This window comes from Galleria mellonella, unplaced genomic scaffold (assembly GCF_026898425.1).
Source record: "Galleria mellonella isolate WM207_F2 unplaced genomic scaffold, CSIRO_AGI_GalMel_v1 utg32, whole genome shotgun sequence".
NCBI classification, from domain to species: domain Eukaryota; kingdom Metazoa; phylum Arthropoda; class Insecta; order Lepidoptera; family Pyralidae; genus Galleria; species Galleria mellonella.
This window is the reverse complement of record NW_026442075.1, coordinates 7,351,411-7,374,977: the sequence shown is the minus strand read 5'-3', so window position 1 is coordinate 7,374,977 and position 23,567 is coordinate 7,351,411. Positions and strand designations below refer to the sequence as shown.

The 23,567-nt window shown below is 32.0% G+C and overlaps 3 protein-coding genes across 4 annotated transcripts; 1 reads left to right on the top strand and 2 right to left on the bottom strand.

The window, feature by feature from the left end:
* Window positions 1-2,733: 2,733 nt before the first annotated feature.
* Window positions 2,734-10,572, bottom strand: LOC113510721 (G kinase-anchoring protein 1-like). Of its 2 annotated transcripts, none has more exons than XM_026894231.3 (7): window positions 10,433-10,572; window positions 10,048-10,242; window positions 9,648-9,764; window positions 9,104-9,293; window positions 7,763-8,068; window positions 5,469-5,608; window positions 2,734-3,069 (listed from the first exon to the last, which is right to left on the bottom strand). In XM_026894231.3, exons 2-7 carry the CDS (start codon window positions 10,204-10,206, stop codon window positions 3,034-3,036), a joined length of 948 nt encoding a protein of 315 aa, XP_026750032.1. In that variant the 5' UTR covers window positions 10,207-10,242; window positions 10,433-10,572; the 3' UTR covers window positions 2,734-3,033. The 2 variants fall into 2 exon arrangements, with proteins under 2 accessions (XP_026750032.1, XP_026750030.1); XM_026894229.3 differs by lacking the exon at window positions 2,734-3,069 and adding an exon at window positions 5,247-5,396.
* Window positions 10,573-11,056: 484 nt separating this feature from the next.
* Window positions 11,057-14,638, top strand: LOC113510720 (leucine-rich repeat protein 1). The gene is made up of 4 exons (XM_026894228.3): window positions 11,057-11,769; window positions 11,845-11,936; window positions 12,022-12,176; window positions 14,163-14,638. The coding sequence occupies exons 1-4, from the start codon at window positions 11,199-11,201 to the stop codon at window positions 14,569-14,571; spliced, it is 1,227 nt and encodes a 408-aa protein (XP_026750029.2). The 5' UTR covers window positions 11,057-11,198; the 3' UTR covers window positions 14,572-14,638.
* A 16-nt stretch (window positions 14,639-14,654) lies between these two features.
* Window positions 14,655-22,085, bottom strand: LOC113510674 (putative elongator complex protein 1). The gene is made up of 8 exons (XM_026894171.3): window positions 21,623-22,085; window positions 20,473-20,695; window positions 17,937-20,394; window positions 16,966-17,132; window positions 16,360-16,579; window positions 15,466-15,670; window positions 15,079-15,229; window positions 14,655-14,776 (listed from the first exon to the last, which is right to left on the bottom strand). The coding sequence occupies exons 1-8, from the start codon at window positions 21,959-21,961 to the stop codon at window positions 14,715-14,717; spliced, it is 3,825 nt and encodes a 1,274-aa protein (XP_026749972.2). The 5' UTR covers window positions 21,962-22,085; the 3' UTR covers window positions 14,655-14,714.
* Between the last annotated feature and the right edge of the window lie 1,482 nt (window positions 22,086-23,567).

Here is a 23,567-nt window from a genome sequence, read left to right as displayed (position 1 = left end):
ATACTTAGGTTAGAATTTTATTTTCTAACAACTTTATGTTTTACTTTCACATAAAATGAGATACAATATCTATACATATAATAAAACTGTAGGTCGAATGTCTGTACATAGAAAAAAACGCTAAAAACCGACCCCCGGAGTTGAAGATGGGGCAAAGGGATACGCCACGTAGCCACCACCTAACTTTCCGTGGGAGGATTTAGAAGACCTGTCGTTGTCGTGTCATGTATGAGTTGTATACCTATTAACATAAAAATAAAATATTGTTACTTGTAGCGATAACTGCCCTAGTTATATAGCGATAACTAGGGCACTGAGAAGTAATGACGCTCGAGATTACGAAATTTTATTCTACATTGCTAGTACAGTATTTTCTCATCCATGATCTAGATGATGACTGTGTACGTGTTAAGCAATAACCACAGACAGTAGGGGAAAGGTATTTTTAGTAATAGGGTCAATTACATTACTAGCAATATTGCTAGTAATGTTTATTGATTAATTCTAATTTAATGGTTAATGGTCTTGTGGAATTCATCACTTTGGGCTAACTGACTGGATTTTGTCCTCACTTATTATCACTCACTGGTGCCGCACCAGTCTATATAAACACAAGTGAAGTTACCATTCTACCAATAAAAAAACTTAGTAATTAATATTTGATTAACACTAAGATTAAAATTCGTTTCGCAAAGAACTTCATGAATAACATTACATATGATGTGATGTGATGTGAGAAAGTCTCTCATTTGGGCCGTTGTGCGTATGAATCGTGGCTAGTATAGCCAACCTAGCTCCGCCCAGAAACGCAGAAGCTTCCTGGGTTCTTCACAGGCCTCACGGAGCGACCTCACCGTTCCGAGGATTTCTAAACGTTGATGGGCCACAGCCTTACATTCCAGGATTACGTGAGCAGCCGTTTCTTCGGCGTCGAAACAGCCTCGACATAGAGGGCTGTCTGTGGCTCCTATTGTGTATAAATGTTTTTTGAGGTTTTTTCTATCTAGATGTAATAAAAGTTTTGATAATCGTTGATTCAACGTAGGTACGGCCAATTTTGATTGTCTGCAATCAGTAGCCTGTATCCATCTTTGGTTTTGTATGTCAGCGGGTCTTTGACAAATCCATATTCGATATATAACATTACATATTCTAGATATATAATTAAAAATTAAAACCGTAATAATGATCTTTGCGGAAGGAATAACTCAAATTTATTATATTTTTACATTTTAGAATGCTGTTTATGAACATGTTAACGTTATGTTATATTTTATTTTTCTTATTCTTTCATATTAACTCTTTCACATTAAGATATAATGTGTAAATTATCATTTTAATTAATATACCTGTAATGCTTACAGGTATATTAATTAAAATTATTACATTATTACTACCTATAAGCAAAGGAGAGTGAAACAAAAAATATATAAAACTACTGTAATTTTCATACTTAAATAATTATTAAAGAATCACAGTATAATCATCCATATATTAAGAACTAAGGGAAGAACTAAATAAGAAACTATGACACATTAGTGACGTCATATTATGTTAACTTATAATAAACTAAACGCTACTACATAGCTAAATTTAAATTAATGTAAACATTAATAAAAGTACGGGACATTATTAATATTCTCTGCTTCCTTCAAACTTTAATTTGGTAAAGAAATTTCAAAACGCTAGCACATTATTAGTAAAATTTATCCACAGTTTAATAAGTAACTCAGATTAGTATACCAAAGACGATCATATATTACGGTATACCGTAAAATTACGCATTGATAGAAAAAAAAAACTGTAACAGCTTAATAATTAAAAACAACTTCTGTATATAATGCCAACAAATTTTTCTAAATACATATTTAAATACATATTTTCAATGTCATTAGAACAAATACAAAAAGCTATGTATAACAAAACTAAGTATTTAAAAAAAAAATTTAAGAGGCCGTCCTTTCTATGAATTGTAAATCTCCTGTTGCTTATTGTTATTTTGCATAGTTTTTATAGTAATATAATGCTAATTGGTTGCAAACGATAATATTTGAGTTCATGATGGATGGATATATATATATATATATATAACCATCGTATATGACAGAGTATATAAGAGTCATCCATCCGTCCATCATGGACTCCAAATATTATTGTTTGCAACCCTACATATATAAATCAAAAACACGTACAGAAATTGATTTAAATAATGTTGTATAAAACAACATTTCAATATTTATTCAATAACTTCTTATACCACATTGTATGCATAAGAACAAGCCGGCAAAAAATACCGTCGTAGCGATTCTTAGCAAGGATAGCCTCTTAATGCAGTATATAATATATGATATTGTTTGTTAGGAATATAGACAAATTATTGCCCACTATCAAAGATAGAATACATGTCTTTAGGCCATAGCAAAAATAAAGTCTTATTTGTACAAAATTATTTATCGCATAATTTATATATATGTATACATTTTAATTTTAAAATCTCAAAAAATTAAAGTACCGTGACATAATGTGTACTTGAACGCCGTTTCCACTGTGAGAAGGCTCCTTGAAAGTCTCTGGTTGTAGGTTTCTCAGCTGCCCCGTCGTAGCTTTTTTTATCTCATTTATGTCCCCCAAATGCCGCCCCCGAAGTACCAATTTGGTTTTTGGGAACAAGAAGAAGTCACACGGGGCCAAATCCGGCGAATAGGGGGTGTTCGGTCACCGTAATGGAAGTATAACCTAATTAGGTACTGATGATAATGTCCACAATACTGTAACATGTGTAGTTAAGTATAGTGCATAATGTCATAAATTAACAATGAAAAGAAAAATACAGTAATAACTAAAAAAGAGATCTTTCATGCAGTGTAAATTTGTCATGGACGTTCATAATGAGTTCTTATTTTGTCGTGATATTAAGCACCACTGTGGCACCACCATATAATTTTTTTCTTCTTGTTTCGTATAACATATAAAAAATTGACAAGTGAAAAACATTGACAAAATTAACTTATTACTAAATCATTATATTTTCAGCTATTTGTCTTTATCTCCATTTCCACCTTTTTTCTTCTGAAAAAGAAAATTTCATCATATCAAATTGCCACTCTAAGAAAGATGTATATTATCAGGGCTTTAGGAATAAATACAAACTATCAGTTTTACTATAAATAGAAAATAAGACTGCACTAATCATAGATTGTTACTAATTTTAGTTTTCTCGATATTTTTATGCTGGTAATTTTATTAAAAGAACTATAACTTAATTTTTAAGACGACTAAAAGTTAATTAGTCAGCATCCAAGAAATAAATAGATTAGGTACATATACTCTTGAAAATTTATACAATATTCTTGCAACTAAATTGTACAACAAAAACTAAAAGGATGGTGGTGGCTATTTAGGGATAAATCAAAAATCACTTTCATGGGATTTAAAAAGGTATTTGAATCGCAATATGATATATGTACTTCATAATAAAAAATATATAAACCATCGAAATGAATGGACACCCTGCGTCGAGAGCATAATACAAATAATGGGCTGTTACAATTTATACGAAATTATAGTATGATTCGGGCGATATCCAGAGGACTATATTAAAACCGATTAAAGGCAAACCAATTTGCAGTGATGTGCGCTACACTCGCGAGCAACCAAATCGACTCAACCCTTGACGGCGCACATATGAAAGCTGAAGAATTATGCTCTCATTTAACATCCATACCTTAAAAAAACTTAAGCGCTGATATAATGACGCATTTTAATTGGGCATCGGGGAAAATTTACTCCATAAGATATCAACGAGTTGCGCTACCTGTTCCCGCTATAAAACCCGCCCACACCCGATTTTTCTTATCAGTCGCTTATCACAAATTGACCGATACACATCTCAGTAAACTGCATTCCTTGTTTTCGTGAAAACATGGATACCACACCAGAAGAAGCCGCTCAAGTTGTTGCCTTGTTGAAACAAGGGTTAAGCCAGCGGGCAGTCGCTGTAGAGCAGTCCTGAGTATACAAACGGTTCCAAGAGACTGGTGCCTTTAATCGCTGCGTAATCGACACTTTACGGGTGTTGATGTGCAGCAGGAACTGAAACATGTACGAAGGGTAGCTGTAAGCGAATGGACGGTGAGAATACGCTTGAAGAAAGGTAACTTGGTGCCAAAAAGGCCTGCGACGGGCCCTAAATTGACAGCAGGCCACCGACAAGCGCGCCTTCAATTTGCTTGAGAGTATCTTAATTGGAGCGTTACGCATTGGCGGTCGGTACTGTTTACTGATGAGTGCAGAATGTGTCTGCATGGCAGTGACAGGAGAAGCCGAGTTTATAGGTGTCCGGGGGAACGGTTCTCCCAATACTGTTTTGCTGGAACAGTGGCGTATGGCGGCGGTTCCTGCATGATGTGGGCTGGTATTTTCTTAGAGGGAAAAATTGAGTTTATTTTCATGCCTGGGGGCGGCCGATGAGGCGGGCTAACAGCTGATCGGTACATCATCGACATTCTACTCAATCATGTTTTTTTTTTGATGGGTGAAAATGGTATGGTAACCCCGCCTGCGTTAACGGGATACGCTACTCGATCATGTTGTGCCCTACGTAGGGTTTGTAGGCAAAGAGTTCGTGTTAATGCACGACAATGCCCGCTGTCACACGGCACGAGTCATTTAGCAGTTTCTTGAAGAAGTCGAATTGCGCTCGATGGACTGGCCTGCGCTCAGCCCGGATATGAATCCCATTGAGCACTTTTGGGACAAGTTTAAAAGAAGAGTTCGGGCCAGGAATCCAGTCCCTTCAAGCGTAGACGAGTTAAAGACAGCATTGTTAGAAGAATGGGACGGCTATCTTCAAGAAAATGTCAAAAAATTGATAAGATCGATGAAAAACAGACTGCAGGCTACAATAAAGGCTAGAGAGGGCAATACGAAGTATTGATTTAATATATATATTTTTTTATTTTTACCATATTTTGTTTAATTTCCAAAATACGGGACCTAGGTCTATGACCTTTTCCTAAATTCCAATTTTTCCTACTCTTACGTTCAGACATCATTTACTTAAGAAATAATTGATGTATTTCAATAATTATGATATTAAATTAAAGCTGACATCTTAAACTTTCGATGGCCATATCATTTTTATAATTGACATTTGTCGTTTTAGTAAATACATATGTGCGCCGTCAAGGGTCGAGTCGATTTGGTTGCTCGCGAGTGTAGTTGCATATAAAATAAAAACCTTAATGTTCGTTTATATATTTATTGCTATTTTTAAATATATTTTCATATAAAAATATTATTTTCTTGAATTAAACTGTTCCTGTACTTGACTCTTTTGATAATATTGCTTCAGACGATACATCAAAACGTATATTTTTCTTTTTAGTAGGAAATTTCTGAAATAATATGCAAAGAAATAACCTAACTATATTCTTTATAAGTAATACAAGTAAAACTATTTACGTTACCTTATCTTTGGCTCTTGGATCTGTATTTTTGGAGCGCTCCTTTTCTAGGTCGGTGTGTAAAATAGCTAGTTCAGCCGTAAGCTCTGCCTGCACGGCACGCAACCGTTCCACTTCAACTAGCACTTCTGCTTTATCTTTCACTGCAACAGAATATAGTGAAAACTAAGTAGGTAAGGTATGCAAGTTATATAAATAATATCAAAAGTCTACAAAACCATAAGAATAAATAGACCAGCTAGACGTGATACGTGGGACACTCAGAAAGTTTTGCGACACTAAAAAAAAATTTCTATAGGTAAATATATTTTTATTACATCTTTTCAAAGTACGCTCCACCAGCTTCTATGCAAAGTTTCATGCGTCTGAACCAGTTTTCGATAAACTTTTTCCAGTCCGCCACAGACACCTCGTTTACAGCCTGCTCGAACGCTGAGAGCGCATCATTCGGCGACGAAAATTGTATCCCTTTGAGCCGACTTTTTATTTTTGGGAATAAGAAGTCACACGGTGCTAGGTCAGGGCTGTAATTTGGCCGGTGTGTTGTCTAGGAAGTCCCTCGTTTTGATTGCGGTGTGGGCGGGCACATTATCGTGGTGAAGCAGTAGCCCGCGGAGGCGTGTTTAGTCGCTTTTTGTTCACAACAGAGAAAACTTCTGCCTAGCATTTGGTAGTATATCATTCAGCGTTAATGCTTCTTTGGTTTCGTAAAAAAATTGACACCAAGTAGCCAGTCAAATTGAAAAAGCTCGCGATCAAAATCTTCCCCCCGCTTCTAGGTCGCTTTACTTTGGTAGGCATTGATTCATTTTGAAACCCCCAATCCGTCGACTGGCGATTTATTTCTAGATCGTATTGATAAATCCAGGATTCATCACCTGTAACGATGTCGTAAACACGGCGAGACGAGCCTGCTTTATATTTATCTATCATATCATGGCACCATTCCACCCTTGCCTGCTTCTGAACATCGGTGAGGTTGTGCGGCACCCAGCGTGAAACTATCCTCCGCACCCGTAGATGCACATGTAGAAGCCTTCTCATGAAGGCTTCCTGATCCAATCTGCAATATATGCTGAATCTCTTGGTATGTAATTCGTCTATTGTCTTGGATCAAGCTTTTCACTGCTAGCACGTTTTCTTCCGTAACAGCCGTCAAAGGACGACCACTTCTTTCTTCACCCCCAAAGTTAGTCGACCGCGCTTAAATTCATTATACCAACGATACACGGTAGAAGGGCTTTCATCCATGAATGCCATTTGAAGTCTATCGTACGATTCGTCCGGTTTCAGGCGACACTTAAAATCTTAAAAAATCATACCTCGAAAATGTTCCCGACGCAAAATCCATTTTTGAATGAGACACGGTAATTTTAATTAGCCCGCAAAAAATGAGGAGGGAAGTTTTGAATTTAGAGCGTACCTATTTTTACTTACAAGTAATCATATTTTTAAATAAATTATAACTGGCCAGTCTCACATACTTAAAAACTTTTTCTCGCAATACTTTCTGAGTGACCTGGTAAACATATATTTTATGAATACGGCAATGGCGTCAAAATGCAACTGCATGCAACCTTCTTTAATACAGACTCCATATAGGTTGAAAAGGTTGTCGCAAATTTATTTGCATTAATAAATAGTGGAATCAATTCTAAAGTGCCATTTCTAGATAGAGAAATGGTACATTAGAATACCCAATATTTTAATCTAATAATATCACAAAATTACTGTTTTATGGACCGTCATAAACTGATATTATAATAATATACACTTAAAGGCATTAAAAAATTATCATATTGGTCCCTACAACAAAGATTTTGTGGTGATATAAAATTGAAATTTTAATTTTAGAGACAGGTTATGAGAAATGGTACCTCAGAATCAACCCCATTCTTACAACATGATGATCGCTTGCGCGCGAAAGAAATTTACGCTCTCACTGCGGTATCTGCTGTTTGCAAGATCTGATTTAGCTCTTAATAGGACATTGTCTATCAATGCGCATACATACCTCGTTATTGAATTCACGAGATTGTCAGTTTTGCTTGAATATTTATTCTTGTAGATAAACCAAAGAACTCAAAATTCAGAGCTTGTTTTTCAATTTATGAAAATGTGCTGAATTCCAGTCTGAATTGAGCACTTCCCCATGGATTAATAGTGGCTAATTGACATATTTAAAATTATTTTCTAGAAGAAAAGGATGGCGGGGAAAAGAGGTGCCCTAAAAAAGGCACAAAACATGTCTAACAGTTGATTATTAGACATGTCTTTGCACATAGTTAAAAACTCACTTTCGCCTTGTCCTAGAATGTTGCATAATTTCTTATTTCTTGACTTCACTGTCAGCAATTCCTGCTTAAGAGTAGTAATCTCTTGCTTTAATGCAGCTATTTCTTTGTCTTTTTTCTCAAGTGCATCTGCAAACTGAACTCTAGTAATTATTTCATCTGGAAGAGTCTGCCGATGTCGAACTCTGTCATTGATTTTGTCTTTTAATAGTTCACTTTTAGCATCATCTTTAATTCTTTCAAAAAATTCTGTATCTTTGCCTGCAGAGTTGATATCTTCATTAGTATCTTTGTCATCTTCATGGTTAACTGAAACCAAATTATCATACCATTTTAATATGGAAGTAATGTTTTTGTTTGTTTAATAATCCAACTAAATAAGTATCACTGCCTTATCTAATTCCGTAAAGACTTTGTAATGCAACATAATTGTCATTCAGTACGAATGATAAGAAAGTTCCATCTCAAGATGTATAAAACTTTGGGTCTAGAGAGTACCAGAAGCAATATGAACTTGATAAGGATTACATCAGACCAAATTATTTAAAATAAACGTGTAAATAGAAACACACACATACATTAAACCTTTATTCATAAAAAAAATCAGACCTTTTGTTTTTTTTTTCTTAGCTGAAATAGTTGTGCAGGACAATTTAGTTTTTATGAATAAGGATGTTAGGATTTATCTACATACTATTATTTTCGTGCCTACCAAAACCAGTGGGTAACTGTCATCAGGAGTTTTAGAGAGTGCCATGATACAATATAGTCCATAGTGAAGATAGTGATCTTTATACCGATATATAGATGGTGGCTACCACATTACTCACTGCCAATGATCCATAGAGAGAAGTTTGACAAGAGTAAGGAAACAAGGCAAAGTAAAATGTAGCATAATAAAGGAAAAAACCAAAGTTATATAATAACCCGAATTGACCAATAAAAGAACAGATAGATAGATCACATCATCCATGATTCATAAGAAACATTGTGCAAAAGTGTCACTGACTGGTATCCCAGGGATGGCAAGAGGTGTAGAGGATACCAACAAACAAGATGAGAAGATGATCTTAAACTCATAGTTGGAAACACACCATTGAATAAGGATAGCATATGAGAAGCCCCAGTGGAAATTGTTAGAAGAGGCCTATGCCAAGAGGCAAACTGAACTTAGGGATATACTGTAACAAACAAGTTGTATTAAACTTAGAAGTTTATAATAAAAAGGCTTATTATTATTATAATTACCACATTACAAATAATTATGCTATATATTTATATTATTCTAAAAGAAAGATCCCACACCTCATTTTACTTATATAACAATATAGTATATATTCTTACATTTAGGTTCATCACCAGTACTCATTAAATCATTGAACTGATCCAAACTCATAACATTTTTCTTTTTTTGTTTCTTTGAGCCCGATCGTACATTCTGTTCTTCTATTTTCTTCTTAAGTTCTGCTTCTTTTTTCATCTGCTTATAAACATCTTTTTTTTCTTCGTAATCAAGTTTAGATAAGAGAATAGCCTGTAAATATTGTTTAATTAGAATAGGATTTTATTCTGCATTTATTTCAACCAGTTACACATAGACTGTAAATAAATTGATCAAAAGTGGGAATCTTTCAATCAATGTTAGTTAATCAGTTACAGCTTTCAAACATATTCTTTAAGTATGATGTTTTAATTCTCTCTGAATATTTTAATTGTTTTTAAATTACTGTAAATTCTGGAATAATAAAAGACACCACCACAAAACCACCACCACTTGCAGTCAATAACATTCTTTTTATTAACAATATACACATTTATTCAAGAAAAATGTTTATTTTGGAGAAGATCTGACCAATACTTCACAATTTATGAACATTGATTAACCCACCTGTTGCAATTCTGATTCAAAATTTCCATCAACAAGTTCTTCATCTTTCTGTTTCCACAGTTCCCATTGATCTGCAGAAGGAGTATTTTGCTTAGATTTCTTCTTCTTTGTAATAGCCTATAAAGGTAAAACGGAATTGGCATAAAACAATGAGTTTAATATTATAAGAAGAAATTCATTTTTGTTTCATTATCATCATCTCAGCCATTACTCAATCTAAAACTCATCAATCGCAAATTAATACAACAAAACATGAAAAATTACTCAAATATGATTAAAACTACTTGAATCATTTTTCGTTTAAGTTAGGAATTTTCTCCAAAAAGTTAACATTTACATACCTACCCAATTTGTATTTATTTTGCCTAAGCAGGGATTTTTTAATGTTTCGAAAACATACCTGGGTTTTATTGTTTGTTTTTATTTTTTTGGTGGGCTCAGACTTTTTGGCAGTGTTTGTTTTAGTTTTCTTAGATTTCTGACTATCGCCAGTTGTAGGATGATCGTCATCCTCAATTTTCAATCCAGCAAAACGCGACTGAACTACTAAAGCAGCCATTTTCCGTAGTCTATCCCTTATTAATTTACACAGAATCTGAAATATAATATATTATAAACACAATATAATTAAATTGTATTAAAGATATTCCTAATAAAAAAAAAAAAAAAACAATATGTAAACAATAGTATTTTTAAGGTAGCAAATAATTATCATAACATTGATGGGTATGAAATCGATGTTAGTCATTACTCATTTAATCCAAATACGATAAAGTCTCCAATACCTTATATATTCTAATTGAAAAATAATGTGGATTAAATAGATTTTGAGGAGTAGAAACAGGAATAAAATTAGACAAAGTAGGTAGATTAATTAAACCGGGTGCCGAACACACAGATTAGAAAGACTACGTCTAAAGTCAGATATTACATTTGAGTAGTGATGTCATATGCGATTATAATAATTCAACCATGGATGATAATATATTACAAATTTGTTTTACTAAAATAATCAATTCACTTTAAGGTACTAATAATATTTACTAAAGACTCAACTCAAAAAGTAAAATAAATATATTCTCAATTCATTAAAAATTTCGAATTGATTAATTTAAATTACAATTTCAATACAACAACGTTATAAAGTCCAAAGTTAATTTATTATACTCTATTAATATGTTTTGTTTTATATAAATGTAAATAGTTTACTGAAATTTAATTTACATTATAATTTATTTTGATTATACTAATGAACTAATATAAATATCTTAAACAATTATATTTAATAAATTATTATTACTTATTAAGATATTTTTATATGTGTAAAAGCAACGTAAAATAGTGTGTAAACTGTTGTCAGAATAATTAAATCAATCTACGTTACTATAAAAAAGTCTGCTGTTCTATTATTATGACAGTTGACACTGACAAAATGGTTGGTCATTTTCGCGGTTTTTGTTTGTTTTTTAATACTGTCTAGTGAGGTAGATCTTAAAAGACTTTTTAAATTATATCTGTTAGGTAATTTTTGTTGTTCCATTATATCGAATAATGAAGTTAATTTGTCAAATATTTATTATAAATAGATTGTATAGTAATTTAAATATAAGATGTAATGGAAAATATTTAAAATCAACTTTAGCGCTAGGCCAGGACCCCATAATAAAAAATGAATATTTTCTAATACATTTTTCTTCTGTAAATAAAACTGGTACTAAATATCGAGTTAAAAATATAAAACAAGTTTTTGTAAAATATTTAAGTGAAGGTAAAGCAACTTTGAGATTCGAAGAGCCCCCACATGATTTGTGCATAAAAGGCGAGACAATACAATTGAAATGTTTCATGCGGCTTTTGAAATCTTGTGTGTCTGGTGATACTAAAGAGCGACATTTGCCCAATCTTTCGAATATCAGTGTCACTACTAAAGAGAGTGTCCCAACCAAACTTATAATCAATGACCGAAGTGAATTTCCTTCTAAAGGACTACCGCGGACATTAGAAACTCTACATATTGTTGGGCTAAAACTATGTAACTTTCGTAGAGAAATATTATTGTTAAAACATCTTGTAGTCCTTGATTTAAGTAACAATGAAATTGAAACCATTCCAGCTGAATTTGGTAAGTTTTGTGTTTACTAGTAACATAATAATTATTATCATATTTTGATTACAACTACAACTTTATATTTTGAAGGGAGAATGCCAAGTTTGTGTGAATTACATCTAGCCAATAACAAACTTGGTGTAAATGGAAAAATTGATTGGAGATGGCTATTTGGACCCCAGGTATGTGAAGAAATATAAAAAATAAGCAAAATAAAAAAATGGTTCCTGTGTTCCTATTATAATTATATTTGTTTTTTATTTGCAGCTTATAAAAATGTTGAAACTATTAGATTTGTCTGGTAATAACTTAAAATATTTGCCAAAATGTATTTGGAAACTACAAAAATTAATAACCTTAAAGCTAGATGATAATATGTTAAACCAATTGCCTGCCACACTAGGTCGTATAAATAGTTTAAGGTAAAGTATTATACATATCTTACTGTTTAATTTAATTTGATTTATTTTAATTTAATTTTACATTAATTTTTGTTATAAAAAATATATTAACAACAAAGAACTGTGTCCCAGATAGTACGGGTTCTGGGCCATTACGAGTCCCGAAGTAGCTTATATATTATTAGATATTTCCTATATTGATAGAATATATTGTTCTTATGAGTGTATTTGGTGGGGACACCTCATTAGCAAAAGAGTGTTAGGGTGGCAGGAACCCATTTCATTTATGAAAATATTACCTGTAATCTATCTGTGAAATATTATAGACCACTGTAATTCTCTTTACGACCAGAGTACCACGTCACGGTGATGGTGGTAATGGTCAAAATTTAAACTTTGAGGTAGACAAAAATGAAAGGAAAAGACTTGATAAAATCTTTTTATTGTACCTGCAAAAATAAGGCTCAAAATATAGGCTGTTGCGCTTGTTAGATATTCAAATTATATCAATTTTCTTAAACATCTTGTGTCAAAATATGTACCTATATTTATTAATAAAAATCAATCTAATTAATTTAAATATAATATTAAAATTGTTATTATATCAAATTTTGTAATGAATTATTCTTGTTATGTTATACACATTACAAGAATAATTCATTATTAACACTAATTAATATTTTAATTGATTTTATAATTTTTTATTATCATGATACTTAAATAAAATGTAATTAAATTGTAAGAACATGTGGTCTCACTGACTTGTTCACTCGAATGCAGCCCTGTAGATATAAAAGATTATTATTTGGGTGGGAAGACACTTCTTGTTCAACCTTTGAACAGAGCGGAGCTCCCTGCCGTATCAAGAGTGAACAAGTATAGTGAACCACATGGTCATTTTATAAAATATAGCAACTATTATTTCGTATTTAGAGTATGCAAGGTATCTGACACAACCAATAAAACTTACATCAACAGAAATGAGAGACATTTTTATAATATGGTAGTTCTGATTAAAAATCTTCACAGATATAATTGTCAATTAAGTCATCAATGTTGGGTTGCCTATAAACATACGCCCACTGTGAATAACAATGAAACAATTTTTCCTTGATTGTATTCGTTAGTATGGGATTCATCAGTGGACGCACCATGACCCAAATCGGGACACGGTTCTTTACTATTCAGTATTTACTTACATACTGCTTAATAATATTGATCTTTTTTTGTTTATCTAAAAAATTACAAATTAAAATTCATTAAAAAAAATTTTCCAATTATTCATATTTCATCAATATGTAGATACCAGTTTTAAATTCAACATTGTTTGAAATTTGTTTTTTATGCCCATTGGAATGGCAAATAAGTTGATCTGATAATATGTGGTAAAGTTGCTTATAGATATCACAAAATACACTGTGATGGCTGTGTTATCTTTCAGTCATTTCAAGTTAGTAAGATATTATTCATTTACACTCTATTATTAGCAGTATTTTAATCATAATCTAATAAAATTCTTTACTATGTATGTACATGGAAGAGCTTTAAGAAATAACTTTATAATGAACTCTTAATAAGACCAATAGATGTCTAACAAAAATTTTTAGAAGACTTCTCTGTATGTTACTTCCAGTATCACACGAAAATTAAAATAGGATACAGTTTACACTACTGTGGAAGAAATTGTGTTATTTCTAAAGATGTAACTTATAATCTGGTTGATATGTTATCTTAATGTGTCATTTAGAGGTAGTCTGTTTAATTAGTGCTCCTACATATACAAAGTAATGGGCCAAAAGCTAGTAATATATAAAAATCTTGTGTAACAATATTCATTCGCACTAATCTCTGAGCTTGTTCAAACAATTTTAGTCATGTAAATGTGTATTGTTTGTTTTAACTTAAGATATTGGATGATTTTCCTAATAAGAAAAATTTACCTGGTGGGGGACAGAAGAGTGTTCGCTAAATCAGCTGTTATATTATTTTTATCATATTTGTTTTCAGATATCTTACAATTTCTAAAAATATGTTGTCATCACTCCCATGCAGTCTTCTTCAGTGTCATTTGGAATATATTGATCTCTCTTCAAATAATTTTCATCATAATAATATCACTTCACAATTGCAAAGAAATCTTTATAAATATTACGTAGGCAGTTTAGTACATCTGTCATCCGAGATTGTATTAAGAAACAAGTTTTTCTATGCATCTAATCTTATTCCATGGACATTGGTTCAGTTCTTGGACGATGCAAATATGTGTGTTTGTGGTGCTCCAGTAGTGAATAATAAATTTTATGTGAATAACAAATTTGAACTAAAAGATCTTTTTAGAGTTGTAGTTTTTGATAATAATAGAAATAGTACTGTTGATTTCGAATGTTACTATTGTTACAAGTGTTGTAGGCGATAAGTGGTTTTTTTTTTTCATAATAAATTAGTAATATGTTAAAACTATTGTCATTATCTTTTGATATTTTATAAATAAAAGAAATATTTATTATTATAATTGTTTATTGTAAAATTGCACCTATTTACAAACATTAATAGGGAAATTTAAATAAGATCCAGTTTCCAATTTACATCTGTAATGACAGGACTTATTCTGATATGAGGTTCTGGAAAAAAATATGATTACATTGTTAATGTAAATGATGTAAATGTTAATAATGTAAATGATAATATTATTAACCCCTTCAATATGTACCAAAGAGGTACTTTAGTACAGAATCTAAAGTACCTCTTTGGTTTGATGATTTATCCATAGCATTAAAATTGAAATTTATGCACAATTTCTATTTATTAGTCTTAAAGGCTTAGGGTTGAATCTAGGTAAAAAAGCAGTAAAAATTTAAAATACATGTTTTAGGTCTAACTTTGTGTTAGACCAGTGTCTATTTATTAAGCATTGTCAACTTACCTAAAGATGCAATACCTTGTGGTATTAAATTACAGCCTTCAGGAGTATTTTGAGCTGCAATGGAAGCATTAGTAGCTTCTATTACCAGTTCATTGGTCCAAATCTCCTTAAGATTATCCTTTATAACTGTCAGTAATTTTTCAAGTGATGTCTAAAACAATAAGTGTGCAATAATAAAGTTTAGATTAATATATTCTCCACAATAACTTACCATGAAAATAGATAAAAAGTGTTAAACCAATGCTTCCTAATCTATTAAAAAAACAGGCAACTGACATGTAAAGACTTACGTCTTTTATGCTTTAAAAAAGATTCATTTATGACGAAAATAAAATTGTTTTAAGCAATTAAAAAACATTATTATTGTCATCTTAAAATAGTTTATACCTGTAAATGAAAGGCTTCTTCATCTTTTTTAAAACAACATAAAGCTATATTAACTTCTTTCACTGGCGTTCTCAAGTCGAATGATGTGCTGACCAAATTATGAAGTGCCATTACTAATGCCACATCTTCATACTGTGAACCTTCTTTAAGAGATGCTACTTTACGCTCGTGCTTTCTTCTATTCTTACTTGAACGAAAACTCCGACTATAAAAAAATATGTAAAACAAACTTGTAAAATAGTAACATTATTACAAATAATTACTGAGTTATAACACTTGTATACCACTTTATACTACATACTTTGGGGCCAATACTGAGGTGCTTTTTCTCTAAATTTATTTCTTAACTATTTTTGTTTTATGGATCATCATAAACTACTATATGATTTAAATTTATTAGAAAATTAGTTCATTTTGGTTCTTATTACAAAGAATTCGCAATGATATAAAATTGAAATTTTAATTTTAGAGATAGGTTTAGAGAAATGAATTTAAGAATCAACCACTTTAAATTTGATTAAAACTTAATATATATAATACAACAGAACAAACTTCTGACTTTTCTGTCACAATTTTGATTAAATATAAGGATTATAATTCATAAATAATATGTAGGTAAAAAATACATTTTTATCTATAATACCTCAATATATGACCATAGGAAGGATTGGAATAACTTTACCTAAAAACAACTGAAGATAATTCTGCTTTCATCTGTTAACTGTCACTAAACGCTTTTTTTTAATATTATTTTACATCTATCTTTTTATGTTCATAAACATCTAATTTTGGTTCAAGTCTTAGACTTAGTATACCGTACTGCACTTTTAAGTATTAATATATTTTTATAGAAATTTATACCTGATAAGACTGATGTCAGTATCTTAAACTTACCTTGACCCTCTTGATGAAGAAGCCAATGTACTACCAGCATCAGAATATAAATCACTGTCCTTGTTAACATAGGAGGTATCATAGTTTTCAGAAGGTATATTTTTATTTTCTCTTACAATAAATAACCTCTCTTTGTATTTAATAAAATTACTCCAATTTGTTTCTATCAAATTTTGTAAATTGTTATATTCATCTAATAATATGGGCAAAATACGTTCAACTGAAAGTAAAAAATATTATATGTATTTTTTTATGGGTGAAAATGGTATGGTAACCCCACCTGCGCTAACGGGATACGCTAACGGAGAACCAGTGAAGGGTGATAGATGAGAATGAAAACAGGCCAGTTAGACCATTATGATGAATTCATCAGGAATTAACCATGATAGTTTCCAGGGGGAACCACGAGGAGGTCGACCTGGTTATTATTATATGTATTTGTTTCTGCCTACATTATGTCAATAAAAATCAATTCTGCTATTATTAGTTATCTTTGTTAATTCAGACTATATTATCTTAAATACTAATACACAGAAAAAATATATATTATCAAATATATATGATATAAATAACATGTTAGTTAATCATAAAGAAAAAATATCTTACCTTTCAAATGATTCATATTGTATTGAGTACAAAGTCGTATTGCAGTTTTATATTGGCCATTATCTATGGCATAATTAATTGCTTCTACATTATCATCATAATATTGTTCATAGATTTTTAAAACTTCTTGGTGACGTTTTTCTTCTTTTAATCCATTAATAAGGTCCCTGAAGTTATACATAATAAATATTATCTACTAAAGCTTTATATGTCTCCCTATCCATAATTTGTGAAATAAAACTAAGTTTTTTGGAGTGTAAAGTAATAAGTATTTATAATTTGTATTTTTAATCTTAGTCTTCTTACATAACAATGAATGTCACCTAAGATTAACATATAATTAATATGCAGCAGAAACAGTATCGGGGATAGCACTGAGCTCTGTTGGTTGCCAGCGTTAATGTCGATAGCATCGACATTAACGCTGGCAACCAACACATTAAAGCAACCATCTATAACGGGTTTTATACGTCTGCCGAACAAAAAACTGGCAATCTATTTACACAGGCTGTCAGGAAGTCCGTAGTAAAAGACAAAGATAAATCTAATTTTTAACTGGCAATCACTCTATCGAGCCTCGAAGCAGCATTTAAACCCTATCTCACATAAGAAACACGGACCCCTGCGGGTATGAGTTGTGGTCCAAGCCTCGAAGCTAGCTAGTTTAGCTAGTCTAGTTTTTCTACAAAACTGATTAAACCACGTTTGTTTGTTCGCTCCCGAAGCCACTAATAGAGATCTAGAATCAAACATTCCATGCCTACCAGTATTGCTTCTGTAATAGCAGTTGTTCAAAAATTCACATCTGATACAAAGTAGAGCTGATTCCATGGACATGAGGCATAGAACACTCAAAATACATTCTAGTTTGCTTACTTAATGCTACACGCGACCTCTCCAAGGAGGCTGGCGATATATCTACATATATTGTAAATTATGTATATTTGGTGGATAAGCAATGTTGAACTTACCCACATAAATTTTTAAGCTTTTCCTTAGGCCAGCAATGTGCTACTTTTAAAGCCAATTCCCATTCTAAAGCATCTTTGTAACATTCAACAGCCTTTTCATAATTACTAGCTCGTTCATAAATAATACCAGCTTTTATAAACTCTTTCTTCAACTTTAAGTAAAGTCCAAAATCATCTGATATTTCTTTATAGATATCTTTATCAGGAGAAAGTAGTGCTAAGGCTTCTCTATAAAGACTATGATACTTCACAAATGTCTTTAACTGATCATACTTTTCAGGTCCACATTTAACAAGACTTTGTATTGCTTTATTAAATCTCTTCAGATGTTTATTTATTGTAAATCTTCTATAGTCTTCATCCATTTCATTTAATTCATTGAGCATTGGTATATACTCCTTTGGATCCTTTTGAGATTTACTAGCTACTAATAAAACCAAATCAAAGTCATACATTCCAAGAGCCACATCAAAGAGATGGTTTACATCAACCATATATAACAAATATTTCAAAGCTTCATCAGATGCCACGGGTAGTTTTGAACCACCTGACTCTTGTACTTTTAAGTCTTTTATCAAAGATAAAGCAGTCTCTAAATCTTGAACAGTATTTTTCTTAACAAATGCAGTAAGTAGGGGTAATATTTTATTATCAGCATCTGGCCTGTGTGTCAAATGTATTCTTATGAGGTCACAAATTTTTTGGACTTTATTACCAATTTCATAATTTACTGTCGATTTCTTATCTGCATAACTACTGGAATACATTGTTCTTGTCACATCAGCATTCTCCAGATCTGATATAAAAAGGCTAAGCCATGAATTATTTTTAACCGATTCTAAAAATATATCTATATTTTGAATAAATTTCTCTGGGTTGTGATCATGTATCAAATTCAAATTTATTCTTTGCTTTCTCATTAAATCAAACGCCTCATGATATTTAAAGGAATTTAAATATTCTCCAATTATCTTTAAAGCAAGAGGTCGGGGCTGAATACTTTCTAAATTACCTCTTGGCATTTGAAAAATAGTTCTTATATCATTAGGTACTGCAATCACTAATTTTGCACCTCTTTCAATTTTTCTTCTATATACATGTTCAGATTGATTCTTCTGATATTCCATAATGGCAGATACTCCTGATTTTGTTATTTCAACACACAAAAGCAAATGTTGCAAAGTTGTCAAAAGAAGAAAATGAGTATGTACAAAAAATGAACTAACATTGTTTAAAACCACTGCACCATTTATTAATAAGTTGCCCTTATGTGTAAGACCTATAAAAAACAAATCCTCTTCGATTAAAATTACATTAAATTTTTGACATGCTACAGGAAATGAAATATCTTGTATCTGTATACTGCCTTCTCTATACTGTAATATTTCTCCATTATTTAATTGTAAAAATATTGATGAGGAATCTGTAGGATGAGACTGAATTCTTGTCACTGCTCCTGGTAATGTTGTTACATTTTGTTTTATGATTTTGTCATTATCTATATTATACTCTATTAATTGGTATCCTTGCTCATTGTCTACCATAACGCACACTAGAATGTCATGTTTAACCCAATGCCAATTATAATATTGAAATGAGAAATCATATGTATCAAGTTGCAATGTTTTAATTTCTTTGAATGTTAAAGGAAACTTTTGTATTTGTTCATAAAATACCAATTTATGATCAGTAGTATAGATATAAAAAATGTTAGACTTCCCATATTTATTGTTTAGTATATGTGGAGCAAAGTGTACAGAATTAATATAAGATTGACAATTAATTTTTGTAGCAGCCATTGGGGGTGGTACCACAGTTTGCCTGAAACTTGTTATTAAGATATTTTGTCCATCAATAACAGTAACTATTGCATCATCGTCATCAGTCTTGCCTGTACTATGATCTATATTCCATATCCATGAATATGTAAAATGTTGCCCATTATCTAGGATTACATGCAGCTTTTTGTTATTAACAACATCAAAGTCATTATCCCACATAATTTTACAAATTTTTTGATTAGGATTAAATTCTATTGTTTGCTTTAAATACCAATGGTAATTGCCTGTTGTGAACAGTAATAACTTCTGGCTATTTGTGTCTGGATTTCTGCACTGTAATGTCAATATTTCAGAGTCAGAACTCCAGACTAATTCTTCTATACAAGATGTAGTATTAATAGGTATAATAAAGTCACCATGTTTCAAACCATTCTTTTCAAAAAATGCCACAACATATTTATCAGAAAGCCTTTGTGTCGTAGCAATTACATTACCACTAGGTCGCCATGATAGATTAGTTTCAAGACCCTGTTGTTTCTCACTTGTGTATTGTAAATTGCCTTCTCTGTCAAATACTTTGAACCGTCTTATCCCATCCATCGTAAAACCTACAGCATATAAGTTGCCATCACCTCTCCATGTTATTTTGACAGTAGTGTCAGAGCTGGCATTGACATCTGCAATTATATATGAAAATTTAAATAAGTATTATACAATGACAAAAATATTTATAACAAATACAACATGTAACTTACCAGCTCTTATTTCAGATTTTAATCTTGCAGCCTGTTTACCTTCTGAACCATGGAACTGTGTTTCTTTTTTACCCCATCCAACAGTAATAAATTGCTTTTCTCCAAATTCTTGATTTAAGAGGTCAACTTCATTTATAGGATCAAAGGTACAAGACATGAGAATAGTCTTTAAATTTTTTGTTACCAAAACAAGTAGTTCTTGATCAGGGCTCCACTCCATAGCCTAACAAAATATTACTTAATATTATAAAAATGTAAAATAATATTGAGTTTAAAATTTGAAGAAATAAAAACAACAATAACAGCTACAAACTAACTCACACTACAAACTTTGGGTGTTTATTTAAGTTTATGGCTCTCTGTATTGATAAAACACCATTAACAAACCAAGTTAATTGGTTTGGCTATCTGAGATTAATCATTAGTTGTTAAGCTAATCTTATTTTAAAAATTAAAAATATCAATACAATATTATTCTATAGAGTTAATGAATAAACAGTCTCATTTTCTCTAGATAATCTAAAGGCTTTTATATTAGTAGTTTTGAGAAGATTGTAAAGGGTCACATCAATCCCATGTAAAAAGGGTGAGAGGACAGGACAAACTATTGCAAATTATAATATAATATACTAAATATGAAGAAAATCCGAAAGTGGGGACTGTTACGACTCCTGGAGATCCCAATATGTAATCTAACTCTACATTTTTCATATTAAAAAAACTGTTAATAGCCAGTAATTGCCACGCTTGGCTTCAATGGATAGTAATGGAATAGTAACCCCACCTGCACAAATGGTATACGCTGGTGGGACACCAGTGAGGAATGATGGGTGAAATGAAAGGGCAGGTCAGTTAGCCCACCATAATAAATACACCTGGAATTCAGCACAATAGTTTCCAGGGGGACCATGTCGAAGTCAACCTGACAAAATATATTGTAAAAAATGGGACTGATAGTCTGCATTACTATCCCTTTCTGCCATTGCCATTACCATGCTAGGCAGGTGGATTTACATCCGACGGTGCTGCCCATCTCTCGACCTCTCTTAGTCGGCTCTTACGCCACCCACAAGATAGGAAGCGATGGCCTATTCTATGCCGGGATCACACGGCCATATTTTACATACATATATTAAATTAGGTATCTTACCAATAATCCAACATCAAACACACCAGCCAAATCACAGACTTGACCAGAATCCCTGATAGTGAACAATTCTCCATTTTCCAGGCCTACACATAACGAACTTGGAAGAGTTAGATACGTAAGATTTACAGGACTGTTATTAGGCGATGAAGAGTCTCCAAGATTTGTATTCCATTTGACTTCACCGTTCTCATTATAACACTGTACTTGAAGGTTATATGAACAAACATATAAATCACCAGAAGAATTTATTTCGTCATGACCATAGCAAATTCTATTCAGGCTTTCAGATTCCACATGAAGATTTCGGATAGATATATCCCAGAGATATAAATTTCTCATGTTTTTTAAATCTATAAAATTACAGTGAGTCAAACATTAAAATAAATTTGGGTATCTAATACAAATACACAACACGTTTTCAGTTGAATGACAGTGACAGTCTAATGTCAGTAGTAATAGTGTCAATGTGTTCGTAATGAGAAGGGCAATAGAACTAAGTCATACAGCCTGATCTTCTGTCAGTCTAATGACATTGAGTGATATATTGTTTTTATGTTAATTTTTATAAGGATTTTTGCTTGGATCTTCTGCAATCTGCTTTAATCACTATATAGATATTTTTTTAGTTCTATAAGGAAAATGTAAAGGCTCTGCCCATACAACTTATGTCTTCTTCTGTTTGTTTGTTATACAACTCGTATATCTATTGTAATTTTTTCGAAATTATGAAATTTTCTACAGTTAGTCATCTTCAAGATTACATTCATTCGCTAACAGATACAGGGTTGCCAGTTACAGTTTTTAATTGTTATCTCAAATTTTAATTTTTTTACAAGCCAAATTTTTTTTCTCTAAAAACGCTTTTTCACTTTTACCCACTCACAAACTTATATCGATTTTCACAATGTTCTAAGGACTAACATCTTAGAGGTAGGAAATATTTTTTTTATAGATGATAATGGAATGGTAACCCCGCCTGTGCTAATGATATACGATGCCGGGGCACCAGTGTGGAATGATACGTGAGAATGAAAAGCAGGTCAGTTAGCCCATCATGATGAATACACCTGGAATTCAACACGATGGTTTCTAGGGAGACCATGTGGTAGTCGACCTATTAGGGTATATATGAAAATGATAATCTGCATCACTAACAATCCCTTCCCCCCGGCGGAAGAATATTAGTAATGCAGACTGCCGGTCCAATTGCTAGCAATATATTTTATCAGGTCGACCTCTACATGGTTTCCCCTCGAAACCATCGTGATGAATTCTAAGTATATTTATCACTATTATCTAACTGACGTGCCTTTTCATTCTCACCTTTTTCTTATACACTGGCGGGGCACCAGTGAATGATGATATCATTCATTGGTGCCCCGCCAGTGTATACCATTAGTGCAGGCGGGGCTACCATTCATCATTGTCATCCATTAAAAAAAAACATCTTTCGGGTGAAGCACAAACTATAGAGATACTAATGCAGGATAAAGTATGAGTAACATCTGGAAATCTTATTTTTCTCTGCGTTTTATATATATAGCACTTAATGCTGCACACGTGACGGAAGCTTAAAAATGGAGTAACTTCTCCCGTTTTCCCTTCACTGCTCTGCTCCTATTGATCGTAGTGTGTAAAAAGTATACTATAACCTGCCCAGGAGTATGAAGAATAATTGTACCAAGTTTCGTTAAAATCCGTCGAATAGTTTTTGTTTCTATAACGAACATACAAAAATTTTACTGATTGCATTTTTGCCATCAGTATCGATCACTAATCACCCCCTAATAGTTATTTTGGAAATATATTTCATGTACAGAATTGACCTCTCTACAGATATAAGTATAGAAGATTTGTTAATTAAAATTGATTCGCATTTTATGTTATTGTAATGAATATCTGTCGTTTGTGACCACATTTAAAACGTTAACATGTTACATTGTAC